The 17,450-nt window shown below is 47.7% G+C and overlaps 1 protein-coding gene across 5 annotated transcripts in view; it reads right to left on the reverse strand.

Annotated features, from left to right (window-relative positions):
• Window positions 1-14,375, reverse strand: part of ILDR2 (immunoglobulin like domain containing receptor 2) — a 44,006-nt gene extending 29,631 nt beyond the window's left edge. The window contains exons 1-3 of one of the 5 annotated variants that reach the window (XM_069785447.1): window positions 13,780-14,362; window positions 4,084-4,416; window positions 2,867-2,986 (exon numbers count right to left, since the gene is read on the reverse strand). In XM_069785447.1, coding sequence (XP_069641548.1) covers window positions 2,867-2,986; window positions 4,084-4,416; window positions 13,780-13,825 — 499 coding nt within the window. In that variant the 5' untranslated portion in view covers window positions 13,826-14,362. Of the gene's footprint in view, window positions 1-2,866; window positions 2,987-4,083; window positions 4,417-13,779 lie in introns of all 5 variants that reach the window. The other 4 variants (XM_069785449.1, XM_069785446.1, XM_069785448.1 and 1 more) reach the window with 4 other exon arrangements.
• Window positions 14,376-17,450: the final 3,075 nt, after the last annotated feature.

Consider the following 17,450-nt stretch of genomic DNA (forward strand, 5'->3'; position numbering starts at 1 on the left):
GCTTTTCTGAAACAGGCCTGAAATGAAGACAGCACATGGGATTCTCTGATGCTATCTAGAGTTGTCCAGCCGCTTTGTGTGTCAACATGACACAAACAGGTGACAAAACTCAACATGCAATCCCATCATAACCCGGGCTGACTGACAACTTAGACTTCACTGGAAGTCTCTGTGATTGCTTCCCTAAGAAAAAAGGAATACTGTAATTTGCTCAGGTTTTTGATTTTGCTCCAAGTTGTGATAAAGCAGCTTTTGACCATTTGTTAATGGTGTAATTCACTGTATAAAAGCAGGATCCTCCACTTTTAGATAAGCAAATTTCCATTAATTTATTGATGCTATTAGGTATCTACCATTTTTGCTGCTCAGTCCTTTCAAGGTTTCTACATGATATTAAACTTCCCTGTTCAGCAGTATCTTTCTCTAACCTAAACACACCTTTCATCTTGGCATTAATATGAAACCAAAAGAAGGGATATTTTCCTATTTCCTTTTCTGTTACTGATTTTTCTGTCTTTCTCCACTGATAATGTGAGTGGGTAGAACCTCTGCTCTATTCAAAATTCTAATCTATGCTTAAATCATGCAGCAGCCCCCAAATAAGCAATGTAAATTATATTTGAAAGACCACTGTCAGCAGAGAGCAAACAGCAAGCAATGTGCTGCGGAAATCATAGCGTCTCTCACAAACACTATCCCTCCACTGCTCCGACCACTCTAACAAGGAATCTGGATTCCACCCAAAGAGCAGCAGACAGCAAACAAAACCCTTTTACCACATGTCCCCTAGGACTGTGGAATTGCTCCGATCTACATCTGTACTCACTGTCTCCCTTGAAGCAGTGGGATGGAATAAAAAATGTCCCAGAAGATGCCAGAATATTAAGAAAAGGTATTTTCAACACTGGCTGCTTCCTCCTCCAGCCATCAATGGGGAAGAGGTAAAGGAAAAGAAAGTAGAAATACCAGCAAAGGTGGAAGGGGAAAAGGAAGGGAAAAAGGAAGGAAATGGGTGGGTAACCTGGAATCGCTCCGAAAGCTGGAATGTTGCCTCCGTACACACTACCCAGGAGAAGAAATACACACAAGCTGTGCCAAACAGCATGAGGCAGAACAAAGTATGCCCACAACAAGTATGCTTTCATGCTGCTGCCAAACTTCGCACGGTGCTGCACAAAGTGCAAGGTCAGACCCACAGGCTGTAGTGAACAGAAAAGCAGATGCGGTCAAGGTAATGCAGCCTAAGCTACATGTTTCCTCCCAACATAATCACAATGAACTGAGGCCAGGGACATCATCAAGCCAGCTTCAGAGGAGGGGATTTCTTTGTTTTCCCCCCACATAGTCTTCTGTACACACTGAAAAACAGATTCTTCCTGTTACCATAGCACTGTTTCATCACTGGTGTCTGAGCACAGTAGTAGACACACATAAGAGGAAGACACCAAATCCTGGACAGGAAGGTGAAGAAGGGACATAATTCAGCAGCCCATCGCCATGCAGCCAACAGACAGCTCCTCTGGAGAGGCTATGTAACAGCTACAACTGCCACCTGGCAGAGGTAACCTCACCTGAACTAACACAGGTCAGTCTTGGGCCTGTAATTCACTAGCCTATAATACACAGTCACACTGTGGATTTAGACAGGGGTATGACACCGTTTTCTGGAGGGACCCATTCTCCAATTGTCCATTGCTTGACTGACATCTGGAAAAGTCAGGGGAGGTGATGGCACTGTTATAGTCACTCAGCCATTCAATCTGGTTTATTTTGTGAGGACAACTACAGCTCCAAATATAAATGCCAATTAAACTCTGACCTTAGCCATGAGAGCAAGAGTACTTGACAGACATGTTCTATTGTATGCTTCTATGTATCACCTACACACTATAGACCCAAGCTTTTTAACACTTCCTTCGCAGAATGTACAGAATCTGTACACCCAAGAACCACGCAAGCATGCTGACCAGACAAACACTGGTGTCACCAGGTCTTAAGGTAAGTTGGGAAAAACTCATCTTACTCTCCTGGGGCAGTCTAGGGGTGAAGTACTACAGCTGGCTCAAGGCAGCGTCAACAAATGTCCCTGAAAGGCCCATTCCACTCTGCTTTTCTCCCCTAGCTGGGATGGGTGCTTTTATGACCTTTACAGTTAGCTGTATTGTGGAAGCCATCACTGAAAGCTAACCCTGCAAACAGGAAAGAAACTGATCCTGCTAACCACACTGCTCAAGGGAGCTTAACAGACACAGAGCCAAGCATGCATACTGGAGAGAGGACAGGTCCTTTTAGTGGCAGCACCAGCTTAGACCTGTTTAGGGTGACTGTGAAACTCCACCTCTAACTGCACAAGTATAATTAGGGAGACAGAAAAATCTCCCAAACTGACACACATAAGCAGATAAACACGGTGCTTCTTGACATCCTCACAGGTCAGAAGAGTGGGACAAAGAGAATGTTAAAAGACTGCAAAAAGCATGTAATTTGATGTCTTCTGGGTATCTTTTTTTAAAAGAGTCTGTCTCAAGTGCTCACTTCGCTGCAAGTTTATTGGTTTATGTTTTAAAAACAAGGGTTCTGACTTTCCACAGCGCTGCACTCTCTGTAGTCATTTACGCCTGCGCAACGTGTGAGCAGTGTGGGTGTAAACATTACTATTCTGGTTTGGTAGCATTTACCACCCACTTTGCCTAGGTGTGAATGACTGCACAAGGTGCAAGGCAATGGTGAAGGTACTGCGGGGACTGTTTTACATAGATCTTACACCCATAGTAATATGGCGCACAGATATGTAGAGAGAGCGAGAGAGCAGAAGGAAAGATACATCAGCTACCTGCTGAAAAAGCAATCTGGCAAAAGGGCTTACCAAGCACAAGCAGCTCCACCGATTCTTCATTCTTGCCCTCCACATCATCCGGTGTGATAATAAGGCAGTAATAGAGCCCACTGTCTCCCCACATCAACTTCCCAATCTGAAGGTCTGCATCTGAAAGGCAAAGAAGAAAAGTCAGGCTTTCCCTCCAACACCTACAGGAAGAGTGAAGTATTGAAAGCACTAGGTCCATCTCTGTGTCCCAAATCCATTTCATTACCTTACTAAGATGAGGGATTAACCTTATGCAGAATATCACACTATTCAGGAAAAAACAACAGACTCAGGACTCTGTGGCTGTTAAGTGGGAAGACAGGTAATGCCGCAGAGGCAGCTCACTCTGCAAGTGCCAAGAGCAGAAGGGGTAACTAATGTCACTCGCTGTCCTTATCACCCAAGGCCTGGGGTTCCAACAGTATTCGTGCCGTGCAAGAAGGGCTTAGACACTATCTCCTCTACAGCACTTCAGTCATCTGCGGAAGACATTCCACGGAGACATAAAGGAAAACACTCCCCCTTGCTGAGGCTGATCACATGCTCTCCACAGCAAGGAGCCTCCACTTCCGACTGAGGTGGTGTCCTGAGTCAAGCAGAAGCTTTGTGCTTTTGGGGAACAAGGTTTCTCACACAGCCTTCCAGACCAAATGTTTAGGGACCCTGCCACCCCCCATGTCCACCCAATTTGACTTCACCCCATGGAAATCTCTTCCTTTCACACTGCCCAAAGCTGCGTGGGTTTAGATTCATGATGGGGTAAGCTGGTGAAGTCCAGAGTTGAGCAAACATGAGGTGTAGGATAATTTCGGTATTTTGAACTGGGAAAAAATCACTGGAGTTCGCAAGGAAGAAAAACCTAGCCTGCAGAGACTGAATTCATATCTCTCTTGCTGGCACCCCTTTGTTAAGGAAAATCTATATACAGAGCAATATGCAGAAGCCAGGAATAAAAACCTTGCACTTCATCAAAGGGAAAAGAATACTGTATGAGGGTTGGAGACCTACATGGAGTTGGATGAAGGGAAGCACCAAAGGAAATGACCTTTGGGTCTAGGGTTGGTTGGTTGAATCCTAAATGTCTGACATACAACAGCTCCCTTCCAGCAGCCTTTTCTAAGGGAGTTAACTGAACAATTACCACCAGCCTCCAGCACCCCAAATTGCTAAGGGTCCATTCCAACACCCACCAAGCATCACTGGGGTAGGAGAGTTACCGTGGACAATGCTGACATCTCTTTCCTTATAGAAGTCCCCTATAGTGACAGCAGATCCTTGTTTGGAGGCCACGACACGGACTGTCCTCCTGCTGTCCACACAGTCCAGGTAGGGATCCCAGTCCAGGTTCCTCTTGCTCATAGTTTGTAAACCAGAAGTCGCCATACCCAAAGCTTCTCCCATTCGGTCCTGGCAGTAAGATTTAAACCTCCACTGTACAACAGCTGGTTGGGTGGAAGAAGTAGAGAAATGGCAGCGAAGCAGAGCAGGCTGAAACAACATGGCCACCTTCTTCTTCTCAGGCACGGTGACCTGCAACCCTTCCACCTCAGCTAAAAGACAAAAACATGAGTGTCATATGCCTTGGCATTGCTTTAAGAGGAAGCTACTGCATTTTATCATAGCATCATTCTCGCCATGTACATTAAATTAAAACATCCATCTGTTTCAGGTGCTAGCATGCAATGCTTCTCAATGTATGTAAGCACGGATGTTGGCAGCAGAAGTAAGTTTGCTTTTTTCATAGTCTACAGCCACAAGGAAAAATACAGCACAATGGGGCTGAAGGCTCAAATGTAGTATCCTTACGCTCTGCAGAGAGCCTAACACAGTGGTGTGACGATTCACTTCTGCGGCAGGTTCACAGATAAGGAAGAGATATTTCAGGGATGGCCATACTCCATTTCTACAGCAGGTCAGCCAAGGGGCCAGATCCTGAGTTCGTAACAATCCCAATGTAGAATAAGTAACCACTCTCCGAATTTTGGTGGCATCACACCTCCTCTTTGAAGTCAGGCAGCACACAGTGCCTGGCCCAGCCCGCTGTGCACTGGTGCCCAGTTATTGCTGCTTGCTCTGCCAAACTCCAGAGATGCATGAAGGAGTGGATCCAAATCGCACAGCTCCTGCCAGGGCTGGCATGTAGCACTGAGAGAAATTGCTCCATGTGGGAGGTGCAGAGAAAAATGGCCCAAACACTCAAGCTTTTCACATTCCCAGGGAGGAGATGGATCTCAACACGTAATGTTTATCTACCAGCTGATGGGAGAACTGCAGCCTGGAGCTGATGTATTAAGGCCTCAGAGAAGACGCATGGGACTGCTGCCACATCCTTGTGTAGCTTAGGGAGAAGCCAAGAGTCAGTGAGCAATGCCAGCAGAAAGCCCTCGGGAGAGTGTGGTACTCCATCTACCCGCAGGGGACTGGCCGAAACCTCCCACACATGCCCTTCATTGCTTCCCTCCTTTTTGCGCTGCAGGCAGCAATGACTGAGAGCACTTACGCAACACGGGAAACACACGCTGACACTTTCCCAAGCAGGGAAGTGCTGGCCTGTGGAGGCAGGGAAACAGCCCAGAAGCAAGGAGGGGGCATCTAAGAGGAAGTTTGTAACCAGGGGCACTGCAGCTGATGGACAGCAGGCCCAGATGGCGACGGTTTGTACGAGAAAAAGGAACCAGTTTCAGTACGGGACATGTTGATGATGGCAGCTCCCTACATCCAGTTATCATACAGCCCAAGGCCTGGAGCACACACAGTGAAAAAGACGACAAGATACAAGGAAACATTCAAGAGAATAAAGCAGAAGAAGATGTTTATACAGCATCAGGAGGGACTGATGGACTTAGGGGAAGCTTAGGGAAGAATGAAAGACTGAGGACAACGAAAGCCTCCCTGATGTCGGGAAGCAGTAGGAGGGAAAGGCAAATGCCAGGAAAGAAGAAAAGAGAGTAAGGATAAAGTATCAGGGTAAGTTTAGGAAGCAGAAGGATAATCAGGATGACAATCATGGAAGCAGGAAGCTTACAATCAGCTGGAAGAAACTGAGGAAGGTGTCTCAGCTTAGGTCAAAATAATTTCAAAGGGCTGGAGCTGGAGCCAGGTTGCAGGAGATTAAGAAATGATGTAGAGATGAGAGGAAATGGAGTCAGCAAAAATAAACCACCTGCTCCAGAAACTAGAGATGAAAAGGAGATGGAAGCTGGCAAAAGTAAGTGAAATGACAGGAGATATCTTTAGGATGGGGAAAAAAAAGGCATAGACTAAGGCATTGGAGTTTAAAGCAGACAGAGAGCAATAAATGCATCAACAGTATGACAACAGCAGGCATGAAGGGACAAGGTCAAGTTAGAGACAGCTGCAGACCTGAAAAGCAAAAGCAAGCAGAGATCTCATGATCAGGAGTCAGAACCAAAGGAAAGTGAAGAGGCTGGACCAACACTGAATATTCATTTCAACAAGTTATCAATGTCCAAACTATAAATCACAATGAAGTCTATAAATACCAGTCAGGGGATAAAACCACAGTATGGACAGAACCTAGGGGAAAGTGTATTTCAGAGAGGCAAGATAGTCACTGATACTAACAAAGGCTTACTGATCTAGGCAGGATTTGACCCTGGGGACTACTATGTGAAGGCCTGCAGTGCACAAGGGTGCTATGGCGTTTCAACAGGAATGCTCTGTTATGCATGCAATGAATGCATGACATTATGCATATCGTACTTGTGCCAAGTGGAAATTGCACAGGAGATGTCATTAGTTTTGCCAGAAGTGCCTGGACCCAAATCCAAACACTGAAGCATGGGTGTTCTCCAGAGTACCCGAAAACACAGCTGAGGTCCCAACAAGATGTTCCCACATGAGAGGCAGGGGCATGAGGCAGCTCCTCCACCTTCCCAAGGTGCAGGCAGAGAGATAACTCAAGAAATGGCAGCTGGGACATTTCTGCCAGACCTCCTGTTCCCAGGAACTAGAGAGGCAGAAACATGGGGGCCATATGGCACTAAGAGAACATTGCCACTTACTTCTCAAGGTGAACCAAGTGGTGACATTGTCTTATTCTCTCCCCCCCAGGGCCCTGTGCTTCCCGGGTTGCATCTGAATGCAAGAGACGTGACGAACACGTTGAAAACCAAATGGATCCAGGTCAGACCTGTATCTGGCAACTCTATGCCTGACCCTACGCAGCCTGTGGCCAAAGCCAGCACGTGACATGAGCTGACCGAGTGACTCATCACGTTACTTCAGCTTCAGGGATAAAACAGTGACACAGTGAATATTTAAATCTTTCCCTTGTACACTGGAAGTACACTGCTTAGTAAACACAGTGCTTTCAGCTAACCATGCACCATAGCCCTCCTTCCCTGTTAATGAGATTAATGAGTTTGGCAAGCCAGGGACTGCTTTAATAAATGATTAGCTGAGCTTTAGCAAATTCTCATCTGACTAACTCTCCCCATCCTACCCCCATGTGAATGTCTATAGAGAGGAGAGGAGAGGAGAGGAGAGGAGAGGAGAGGAGAGGAGAGGAGAGGAGAGGAGAGGAGAGGAGAGGAGAGGAGCTTTTGGGAAAACAGGAATTCTTTTTCTATCCAAAAGCATTTGGGAGAAGTGCAGTAAATTATCTGGAGTCTTCTATATCCTACCCCAAGCTCTTTATTAATTTTTGAAGTATTATTTTTGGATCCTTTCCAGAAATAGCATTTAAGAGCAACACAGTGCCTCAGATTGAGAGACTGAAGCAGTGGAAACTCTAGATCCGTTTAAGTCAAATTATATACAATTATATATGGCTGAACTGGGAAATTATACACCTGTTATTTCCTCTGCCAAAAAAAGTGATCGGAGTCAATTCATGTAGTACGTCACTGCTGTAACAGTGTCCATCAAAAAGGCCAACAGGATGTTCGACTGCCTGAAGACAGATGGTGGCTTTACAGCTACCAGTTATGTCCATGCACGTGAATTATAGAGGTCTGCTTAGGACTTCCTCAACTTCAAGAAGGAACTGCCGACCTCAGAAATCTTCAAGAGACTAGCCAGGATAAGAAAAGCCTCAGTTGTATCACAGGACAGAACTCTGGGCTGTAGCAAAAGAGTGAAAGATGTGAAAAAGGATGACAAGCTCAGTGACAGCACCGTGGTAGCTCTTTGTCTAGTTTAATACAAGTAGGACTGAAAAGAAACTGAACTGTGCTCTGCTATGTTTTGACTAATGCAGACAGAGCAAGATTAGCCCTGTTTCAAAATCATCATGGAAATGTAATTCCAGCACTCCAGAGAAGCAACCTGTTCATTGTGAATTTCGCAATGTTTGAACTTTCACAAGAAAAATCTAGCTGGTGGGAGTTTCATGACTACATGACAATTTTGCTTTCCTTCTTTCTTATTCTCCTAAATCCCCAGAAAAAGGTCTGCAAATATTAATCAAGTGCATCTTAAAAACACAGATATCCTTACTCTCAAAAAAATAAAAAGAATCCATGATTTTGTGTGTCTGTGCATGTGTATATATACACTCTCAGAGAAAGATCTTAAAAATAATCACACTTCAGAAAAATAATTGTATGGGTTTTGTCTGTTTCTCATTGGCAATGTGTATTCATCTCCTTTCTCTGATTCTTTTCCTAAAGTATCCTCAGATTATGCATTCAAACTATGCAATCAACTTTACACACAAGCTATCACTAATACACTTTAGCAGTGATTAAAGAAATTCCAGGAAGTGATTATAAAGGAGATATTTGTACAGGCACATTTCAGCCTTGTGAGCCTGATCTTAAATGCCTTCCATGAGTAAATAAGGAAAGGCAATTTAGAGGTGATAACTTAGGCTCTTGCTTTTCAGTTGCCCTCCGGAGAATCTGCTGCCTCCCTGAGGCTAGATGAATCCCAAGAAGATTTAGCTTCACTACACAGCCTTAAGTTACCCTTTATGAATGGGATCATAGAATGGGTTGGGTTGGAAGGGACCTTGAAGATCATCTAGTTAGAATGAAGTTGATCTGAAGCACTAATCCCTGTAAATAAAGGCAAAGCCAAATACTGTAGTTCAGTGTAATAGGTCTCAGATTGCATCCTTCTAGCACACAAGATAAGATTTGAGTCCAAGAGAAGGCAACACACGTTATTCTTCAGGTCAGCATGGGTCTCCCTACCTGTGCATGCATCACATCTCTTTCTTTGCAATTATTTGGCTCACACTACCACTTGCCTAAGGCAGTATAGCTGATGCTATGTAACTACAAAAATTACATTCCCCAATTTTGTGCACCTTTATTGATAGGAGTGGCAGTTGTGCACACAGGAGAATGGAAGTCATCAGGCCCTGAACCAGGCACCTCAGGAAAACTACTCCTAGACTATACCTAAGGGCTTTGGCAGAAAAGCCTATGTTCATTGGTAAGAGACAGCGCTCCTAGGGTAGTTTATATCACTTCCCCAAACAAAATAAACTGTTGGGCAAAAGGATGCTATATCTTTCTTTTTTGTGCGTTAGCTACTGTGAATCAATTAAAAGTGTTCTTTCCCCCACTGCTGAATACAGGCACACCATCCACACTTTCAAATGTGGATCAAGCCTGAATCAGGAAGTGCAAGATCTGGGCTTCGAGACTGGAAAGTCAGAGATGATAAGCAGATGTGTAAACAGGTGAATGGAGAGCCAGTGGGATCACTAAGATTGTGTTGTACGATTCTTGCCTACTCATGCTGGACTAAATCCAATCCATGCAATTTATCAGCAAAAGCCATCACCATCAGATTGTGTTGAGTGGCTTATGGGAAATGAATTGGATGTCTTGGTCTGGTTCCTATCAGACTTGTGTTCTTAGCTCCGTGGCCACTAATTGTCAACTTTTTTAGCCAGCAAGAAACCAATGCCTAAATAGGTCAGCTGCAGCTGAGGTGAAAGAATGGTACTGCTTTTTACAGCTCCGTAGCAAAACTGAGAATTTCAGCTCCCTAACTGCTTAACCTGGAAAGGGGCAAAAACAAAGCAGTTGGAGAAAATCATGGCCTTGCACACAGCACAGAACCTCAATACAAAAACACTCCATGTAGGACAGAGCCCAGACTGTGCAAACTGACTGCAGTAGACATTGGAGTATTCCTTGCTCTTCCCCATTCTCTGTGATGCTGTCCCCCAGGCACACCATGCTCCTGACTTCTCCAGGGAAGTACACAGCCCTGAAATGGCAAGGACTAAGTAAGGGCTTTCACAAGAGCCCAGGGCATTTCGTGGGCTTTTCTAGGTATCGGCCTCTCTTCACCAGCCTCCCTGCACTTATTACACTCTGTTACGACCTGCCCCTTTCACACATTCACAAAAGTCACCCTGGATGTTTTCAGGAGAATTATCTCAGCTTTGGCCACCAGATCAAATCCACCCTGTCTTACTACTGTCTGAAAGGTGCTCCAATTGTCAGATGGCTCCTGGTTTACAGTCTTGATTCAGCATCCCAGAAATCATTCCCAGAACTATCACTCAGCAATTGGTCACCACCAGAATCCTGAGAATGAAGGAAAAGAAACAGGAAGACTCTCTCCAAGCCTTATAACACCAAGCCATAACACCTGTTCTTGGGATAGCATTGGGATTTCCACTGGTGCCAGTCCCACTCGAGGTCATCTCACATGAATAAAAAGAAAAATGTGATTTCTTCCCAGTTACACTATGCTTATGCTGTGTGCAGCCAGTCAAGGGAAGTCAGATGAATACTTTAACTCAAGGCAGATAAAACAGTCTATCCATCTCCCTGCCGTCCCAAGAAGTCTGCTCAGCTGGCCAGGAAACAGCAAAAAACAACTGTGCTCCAGCATGCCCCCTCTGCCTGCTCTCCTAAACTGTGGCTGGGAAAGCAGAGGTAGTATAGTAAATCTACCCGCCTTTGTACTATACCATTGCATTACAGTGGCTCTTCTGCACAGGGAGAGTAAACAGGTACCGAGTGCTAAATTATTGGTGAAAAATGACTTAACAGGGAGAGAAGGTCACATTTTAACATGGACAGTTTTCTAACTGTAATCTTTCTAAGCTTAGCCTGAGTCATGAGGCAGAAAAAAATCTGCTGGGCTTGTTCTGTGGGTAAAACTGGAGTTCAGTCTCCAGTGCAACACTTCTCTAGTTTTAAATGCATTGGGAATTACAGCATTAATATGAATAACAGTAAACACGAGGGGAGGATTCATTCCAGAGTCAAGCTGCACTTGGTAGTTTACAAGAACCAGCTTTACATAGGGGCTTAAGGATACTTGACAAATTGTACCTCCTTTTTCTAGAACAAGAAGAACACAGTCCCACACATATCCTAACCCGTGTCACTTCACAGGAAGGAATAAAGGATGACCTGCTCTTCATCCTTTTGCTGTTGTTATTAAAACACTAGCTGTAGGCGCATGGGAGAGCAGGGAAGGAGGAAGAGAAGCTAAACCAAATCCATTGTACCTCATGCAGGATTTTTTCAAATTGCACTAAGAACTCACAATCCACAAAACCAAACAAAAGATAAATGCAAGAGCCAAAAATTAAAGACAAACAAAGGACAGAGAGGAATTATTGCTGGGAGGAAAGGAACTGTGAGTGCTGATTAGAAATTTCTCAGCCCACCTCGAGGAGGGAGGAGGGGAGGGAAGGGGGCGAGAGCCTCTCTCTCTTTCTTGCTCCCTTTTGTCTCCCCGCTTCCTCCCCATCCTGCACTGTCTCTTACCCTGGCCCCGCCACCTCCCAACCCCCACTTCTCTTTCCCAGAGCGGAGTGTACCACTCTGGCTGGATTAGGGCTCCTTACCTTGATGCAGACCTTTCATTCCTTTGCACAGCCACTGGGAAGAAGAAAATCTTGAATCCATGTTTGCTACCCTCTCTCCCTTTTCTGTGCACACACATACATGCTCACACTCACTCATACACACACCTTGTCTTATTTGCTTTCTCTCAGCCATGAAAAAGGACAGCAGTGCCTGCTCTATCGCTGGGCGACAGCAGCCGGGAGGCTGGAGGGAAGCAACTGACTGCCTCCATCTCTCAGCACACAGCTACGGCTAACCTGTTGCCTGCTGGAAGCCTTTGCCTGCTGGTGGTCGACAGCTCCAGCGGCAGGCAGTCCTGTCTCAAAAGCCCAGGACTAGAGGAGACTGGAAGGTCTCCCTACTGCAGCAGTACCTCTCTCTGCATAGACCTTGCACGCTCCAAACAGCGGTTGCTGCCAGTAATCATGAACTACCTTTAATGGAAGGAGAAAGGTGTCAACAGCCCAGCCTTTTAGCTTGATGGAAAAGTCCTGATCTAGCCAGACACGTCCAGATAATGAAGCTCTTTAAAAAGAGGGAGGAATGTAATGTCATGTTTATCTACAACCTGTACTCCTTTAACAGTCCCTGGATACTATTTATCAGCATACTACTATGGCTAGTAGGAAAGGAGTGGTAATTGTGGGTGCACTGGGGCACTCCAGACCAACTCAGTGAAGTGGGATACGTTCAGAAGCAGCCAAATGGCAGGGAGGCAGGCAGGGAGAGAGGCAAGGAGGGAGGATGAGCTGGAAGCTGCTGAAGCCCCAGATGAGGCCGTGAAACGCTGGAAGGGAGCAGTAGGCAGGCACCGGTGTTGAAGATGACTCAGAGTGAAAAGCAAGGAAAGGGGTGGGTGGGTGGGTGGTGGGAGAGAGGTGTTATGACTAAAAGCCGAATTTACTGCTTGTGAATCCTAAATCTGAACAGGAAGAGGGAAGAGTCTGAGGTCTTTTTTGTGGGATACATTGGTGGTGGTGGGAAATATATGCCACTTAATCCAAGTGTGCCTGTTTCTTCTTCCAGCCTGTAACCAGCCTGCCTGGCGAAGTCAGCCTGCTGCAGCTTTTCCTAAAGCCTCCTGGCTCCTGCCTGTGCCTGGCTGCTGCACCAGCTCAGAGGAGGCAGATCCCGCCGCTGACCCGACAGGGCTCCTTCCTTCTCCGATTCCCGGCTGCCCTGCCGCTCTCATTCCGCTGTAATCCCTACCCTCTCCTTTCCTCGCTGTGCAGCTCTCAAACCCAGCCTCTTTTCAGCTTGTTCCCCCTGCCCTCTCCCCACCGCAGAGCCCTCTCTGCTCTTCTCTCCGGCTCCCCTCCCCCTTACTTAGGGCTTGCCCGACCTCTTCGGGAGCCGGCCGGGCAGGAGGTGGTTGGCGAGCTGCGCTGGGGTAGGCAGTCCCGTCCTGCGCTCACAAAGGCCTGGGGACCGCTGCACCATGGATGCACCGGATGGCCGGATCCTGCCCCCCTGGAAGCCGGGGCGGAGGCAGGGCAGCCCCCTCCTCTCACACCTCTGTTAGACGGCGTGTGCGGCCAGGACACCGCGAAAGGAGAAGTTCCTGCAATTGTTCCCGGCCCGGCGTGGGCAGGCGGGGGGAGACGAGGGTTGTCGCCATCCCCCCTGCACCGCGGCCAAGGACACTCCGGCCCCAACCCCGCGCTCCTGCTGCCTCCCCGGGCCGGCTCCCACCTTCCCCGCCACAAGCGCGCTCCTCTCCCCCCCCACGCCCCGCGACGCGGTAAACAGTGGCCCAATCGCCGCCCGCATCCCGAAGCGCCGGGGGCCCCTCGGACCTGCCCCCACGGCCCCCCGGCCGGGCCCGCGCAAGCAGGAGACGCTGGCTGCCTCCCCCCCTCCCCGGCGGGACCAGCCCTCTCCGCGCAGTCTCCGCAAACTGCACCGCGGGACGCCCCCGAAAAGACCCCCACCCCACGCTGGCTCCCTCCGCAGCTGCCCTGCCGCAGCCTGCCGGGGCATTTCCCCAAACCTCCCGTTTTCGCCCTAAAGAGAGACGTAGAGCCCGCCGGGCACGGCACGGCGCGGCGCGGCACGGGCACGTCGGGGCCGCCGGGACGTCCGTGCCCGTTGCCCCCGCCCGCGGCCGGCAGCCCGCGGCCCTACCTGCGAGCCAGAGCAGGACGATCCAGCCCAGGACGTGCCCATCCATCTTCCCGCTGGCCCAGGCGGCGCGGGCGGGCGGGCGGGCGCGGGGCGGGGGCGCCGCGGGGCGGGCGCGACCATGCCGCGGGGCGGCGGGAGAGGCCCCGGGGGCGGCGGGAGAGGCCCGGGGGCGGCCCCGCCCGGCGAGCCCGCAGCCCGCTCCGGCAGCCGCCTCCCCGCAGAGCCGGCCGGGCTGGCGGCGAGCGGCCGCGGCGTGTAGCTCCGCTCCGCTCCGCTCCTCCCCCGCCGCCGGCTGCCGGCTCCCGCGGCGGCGGTGGGGGGCCGCTTCGCAAGGCCGCCCCCGCGGCTGTCCGGGCGCGGCGGCAGGCGGGGACAGCGCGGCGGCGGCGGGGCGCCGCCGCCGGGAGGCAAGCGGAGGACGGCGGCGAGGGGCGGGGGGGCCGCGGCTTCCCGAAACTGCTTCCCTCCGTCCGGCGAAGGGGCGTTTCGGTTGGCAGGTGCCGCTGGGGGCTTGCCGGAGCTCTGCTCAGCCTGCGGGCACTCCGGCACGTTTCTCTGCCACCGCTTCGGCCGCCGAGCCCTGAGCGACGCGCGGGCCCCGGCTCCCCCGCGGGGCGTGCAGCGGCCCCGTCCCGGGTTACAACTTCGCTAGTGCGCACTTAAAAAGTCCACTCCGATCGTCTGTCCCCCTCTCAAATTAACCAAATGTGTGCTTGGGAAACGAATGTAGACTGTTCCAATTCTGAATTTCCCTGGGGTTTCCACTTCCAGCATGGGCACTGCAACTAATTACTGTAATTTTTTAGATGAAGAGGGGATGTAATCTTAGATGAGGAGGAGGTGTTCTGGCTGGTAGCGATGGACAGCTGGGTTGTGGGGCGTTAAGTTTTCATGCCAACGTGATACTGGAAGGGGATGGAGGTTTTGGGGGAGGAAGAGGACAGCCAACTAGAAATACAGCTAAAGGAGAGCACTTTTAAAAGGATGGATGTTGCTCTGAAATTATATGGTCCTGGCCGCAGTGGACCCACATGTATACATACGTACTGTACTTAAAACTTCTAGACTTTCTGAGAAAGCAAAATTAGTCAGTGGAATTATTCATAGGCCTACAGCTGGCTAAATAGCAGCATGCTTGCTTTGGTGGCTCAGCACCAAAGAGGAGCACCTTCCAACATGGCACTCACCATTCACAGCATCCAGCACAGCTTCCCTTTGTGTGTTGTTCGTCTTTGGGCATTTTTCTTTCAGGGGCTTGGCTGGTGTTTGTAACCACAGTTGCGATTCTGCAGATGTCAGTGATCCACATGAGAGATGGGAGTAGTCTTCAACTTCTCATCTGCAATCTGCCAAAGAACATAAACGATTCTGATTTTCTAAAGCAAAGTTTGGCCCCAGAAGTGAGCAGCACTAGGTGTGTCCCGCTGCTAAAGGCAGGGTGCACAGGGATGCTGCGGTAAAACTGTACAAGCCATTTGCATTCTAGCAGGTTTTTTCCAATTGCCTGTAGATTCCTCATAATTTTGCCTTTCAGACTGAACTTCTCTACAGGCAAGATAAGCTTTTTTCAAAAGTGTGAATAAAAATAGATTAATAATTTCTCACTGAAAAGGCAAACAGCATGTTTGCTATGCTAAAAGATGTGTTGAAACATTTTGGTTGTTTTTGAACAGTTGTAGTCCCTCTGTTAGTATAGTTAAAGTGGAATTAAGGAAGGAGACAATCCCTAGGCAGCCAGTCTGTTTTTAAGTATTTTATTTGGAGCTATTCAATGTTATTTAAAAACACTTTTCACGCAGAAGTTTATTTTTATTCAACATTGCTTTAAAAAAAAAAATTACACACCCACCCCAATCAGTGTCCTGATGTTCCGCTGACCTGATAAATGATGAATTTAACTGTTTTGCAGTACTAGCTAAAAGCCACTATTAAGAACCAAGACCCTGTTATGCTAAATAATAACATACACAACAGCGCATAGTGCTGTTCTCCTTCAGCACACAGCAATCTGACACCCCACTGCCTTTGTGCATACTTGCTGGTGGAAGGCACAGTAAAAACTCTCATTAGGGCCACAACTTCAGCCTCCAGAAATACATGTAGTTCGAGAAAATTCAGATGGAGCTATAATACTTTGCATCAGCTGAGGGCCTGCCTCACCGTTGTTACGTATCTATAGGATATAATCCATGAAGGTTTGTATGAGCTGAATTAAGACTCCTAATAGGTGAACACAGAGCTATTTTTTCTCTCCCTTCCTTAACCATTATTCCTGATAACCTTCAAAATTTCAAGCGAAATCCTGGTGCTTTGCCTTTCTGTAACTTAATTGGCCAGGAGTCTGATCCAGAATTTCCTGAGACAATGTTGATGTTGATATTATCTCATATGTTTAACATTAGGAACAGTACAATCCCTTATGCGTCACCATTGTTAGCTACTCCTAGCTTTTTTTTTAATCTACTCCAGCTTTTGCAAATAAATTTGGCATACATCAGTTTTACTAAACTTTTGACTCAAAACAAAGGAAGGAAAGATTTTCAATAGAAGGAAGCACCATTGTTTTGCATGTAACGTTGGATTTATAGCTGCTTTGAGATTTTTATATACTCAAACTCACTGTATGGTTCTTTTTCACTTAATGTGAGCTGTCATTTGTATATGTGCATGTATGATGGATGCCCAAGCCCTGAATAGATGTTCCAGATCTCTGTAGACCTTTGATCTGAGTATTGCAACATCTGAGCTGGCTTAATAGTTAATGTTGGGATGTTGTCTTTCCTTTTAGTCGGTTCCTGGAGAGGAGACAGAAAGCTGCACCACTGCAGTTAGCCCGATTTCATCTTCAAAGGGTAGGTAAATTCCTGTGCAGTTAGCCAGATTGCTTCAAGCCACAGCCCAGCAGGGATTCTCTGTTCCCTGAAAAATACTATACTGGTAGACTTCGACCTTCATCTCCCTCAGTCACCTGACAACCTTGATACCGGATGACCAAATTCCCCATGCCTGTCCTGCATAATTTAGCCCCAGACTGAACCGGAAGATTACCACACCACAACACTGTTTGATATAACTGATATAACTGTGACTCTGTCTGGAGCAGTTCTCCTCTAAGCAATGGGATCATGAACAAATTCAATTGAACAATAGGGAAACAAACAAACTCACTGTTTACTCATCCTGTAGCAGCTGCTGGCTCTTTTCTCTTCCTGCCACCTACTTCACTCCTCCCTCCCTCCTTTCATCTTCCAGAAGTTACCACCATCTGGAATGATTTACACCAGCACCTCACTCAGAATGACCCATCTCAGCAACATCCCTGAAAACCTGTTATGCTGCAGGAAAATACTTCTCTTCATGCATACTTTTGCACATCCATTCAACCCCCTGGATTTCCCTTGTAGAAATTTCCATAGAAACAGTGATTTCAACAGCTTCCTGGGATGTCATACTAGATTCAGCCATGAGACACTGCTCTCTTGATTTAGTACTGAGACCAGCACATTACAGAAGCTATTAGGCGACACGTCATCAAATCATAGCATTTAGAATAGCTACTAACTAAAACTTTTCCTTGTTTGCTTTGTTACACTGGAATCTCTTATTAATTGTTGATAACTTCACAGCAAGACATTGATGAAATATATGCACTCTCTTTATATGTTGTTTTT

The sequence above is a fragment of the Haliaeetus albicilla genome, chromosome 6 (assembly GCF_947461875.1).
Source record: "Haliaeetus albicilla chromosome 6, bHalAlb1.1, whole genome shotgun sequence".
Taxonomy (NCBI): Eukaryota; Metazoa; Chordata; class Aves; order Accipitriformes; family Accipitridae; genus Haliaeetus; species Haliaeetus albicilla.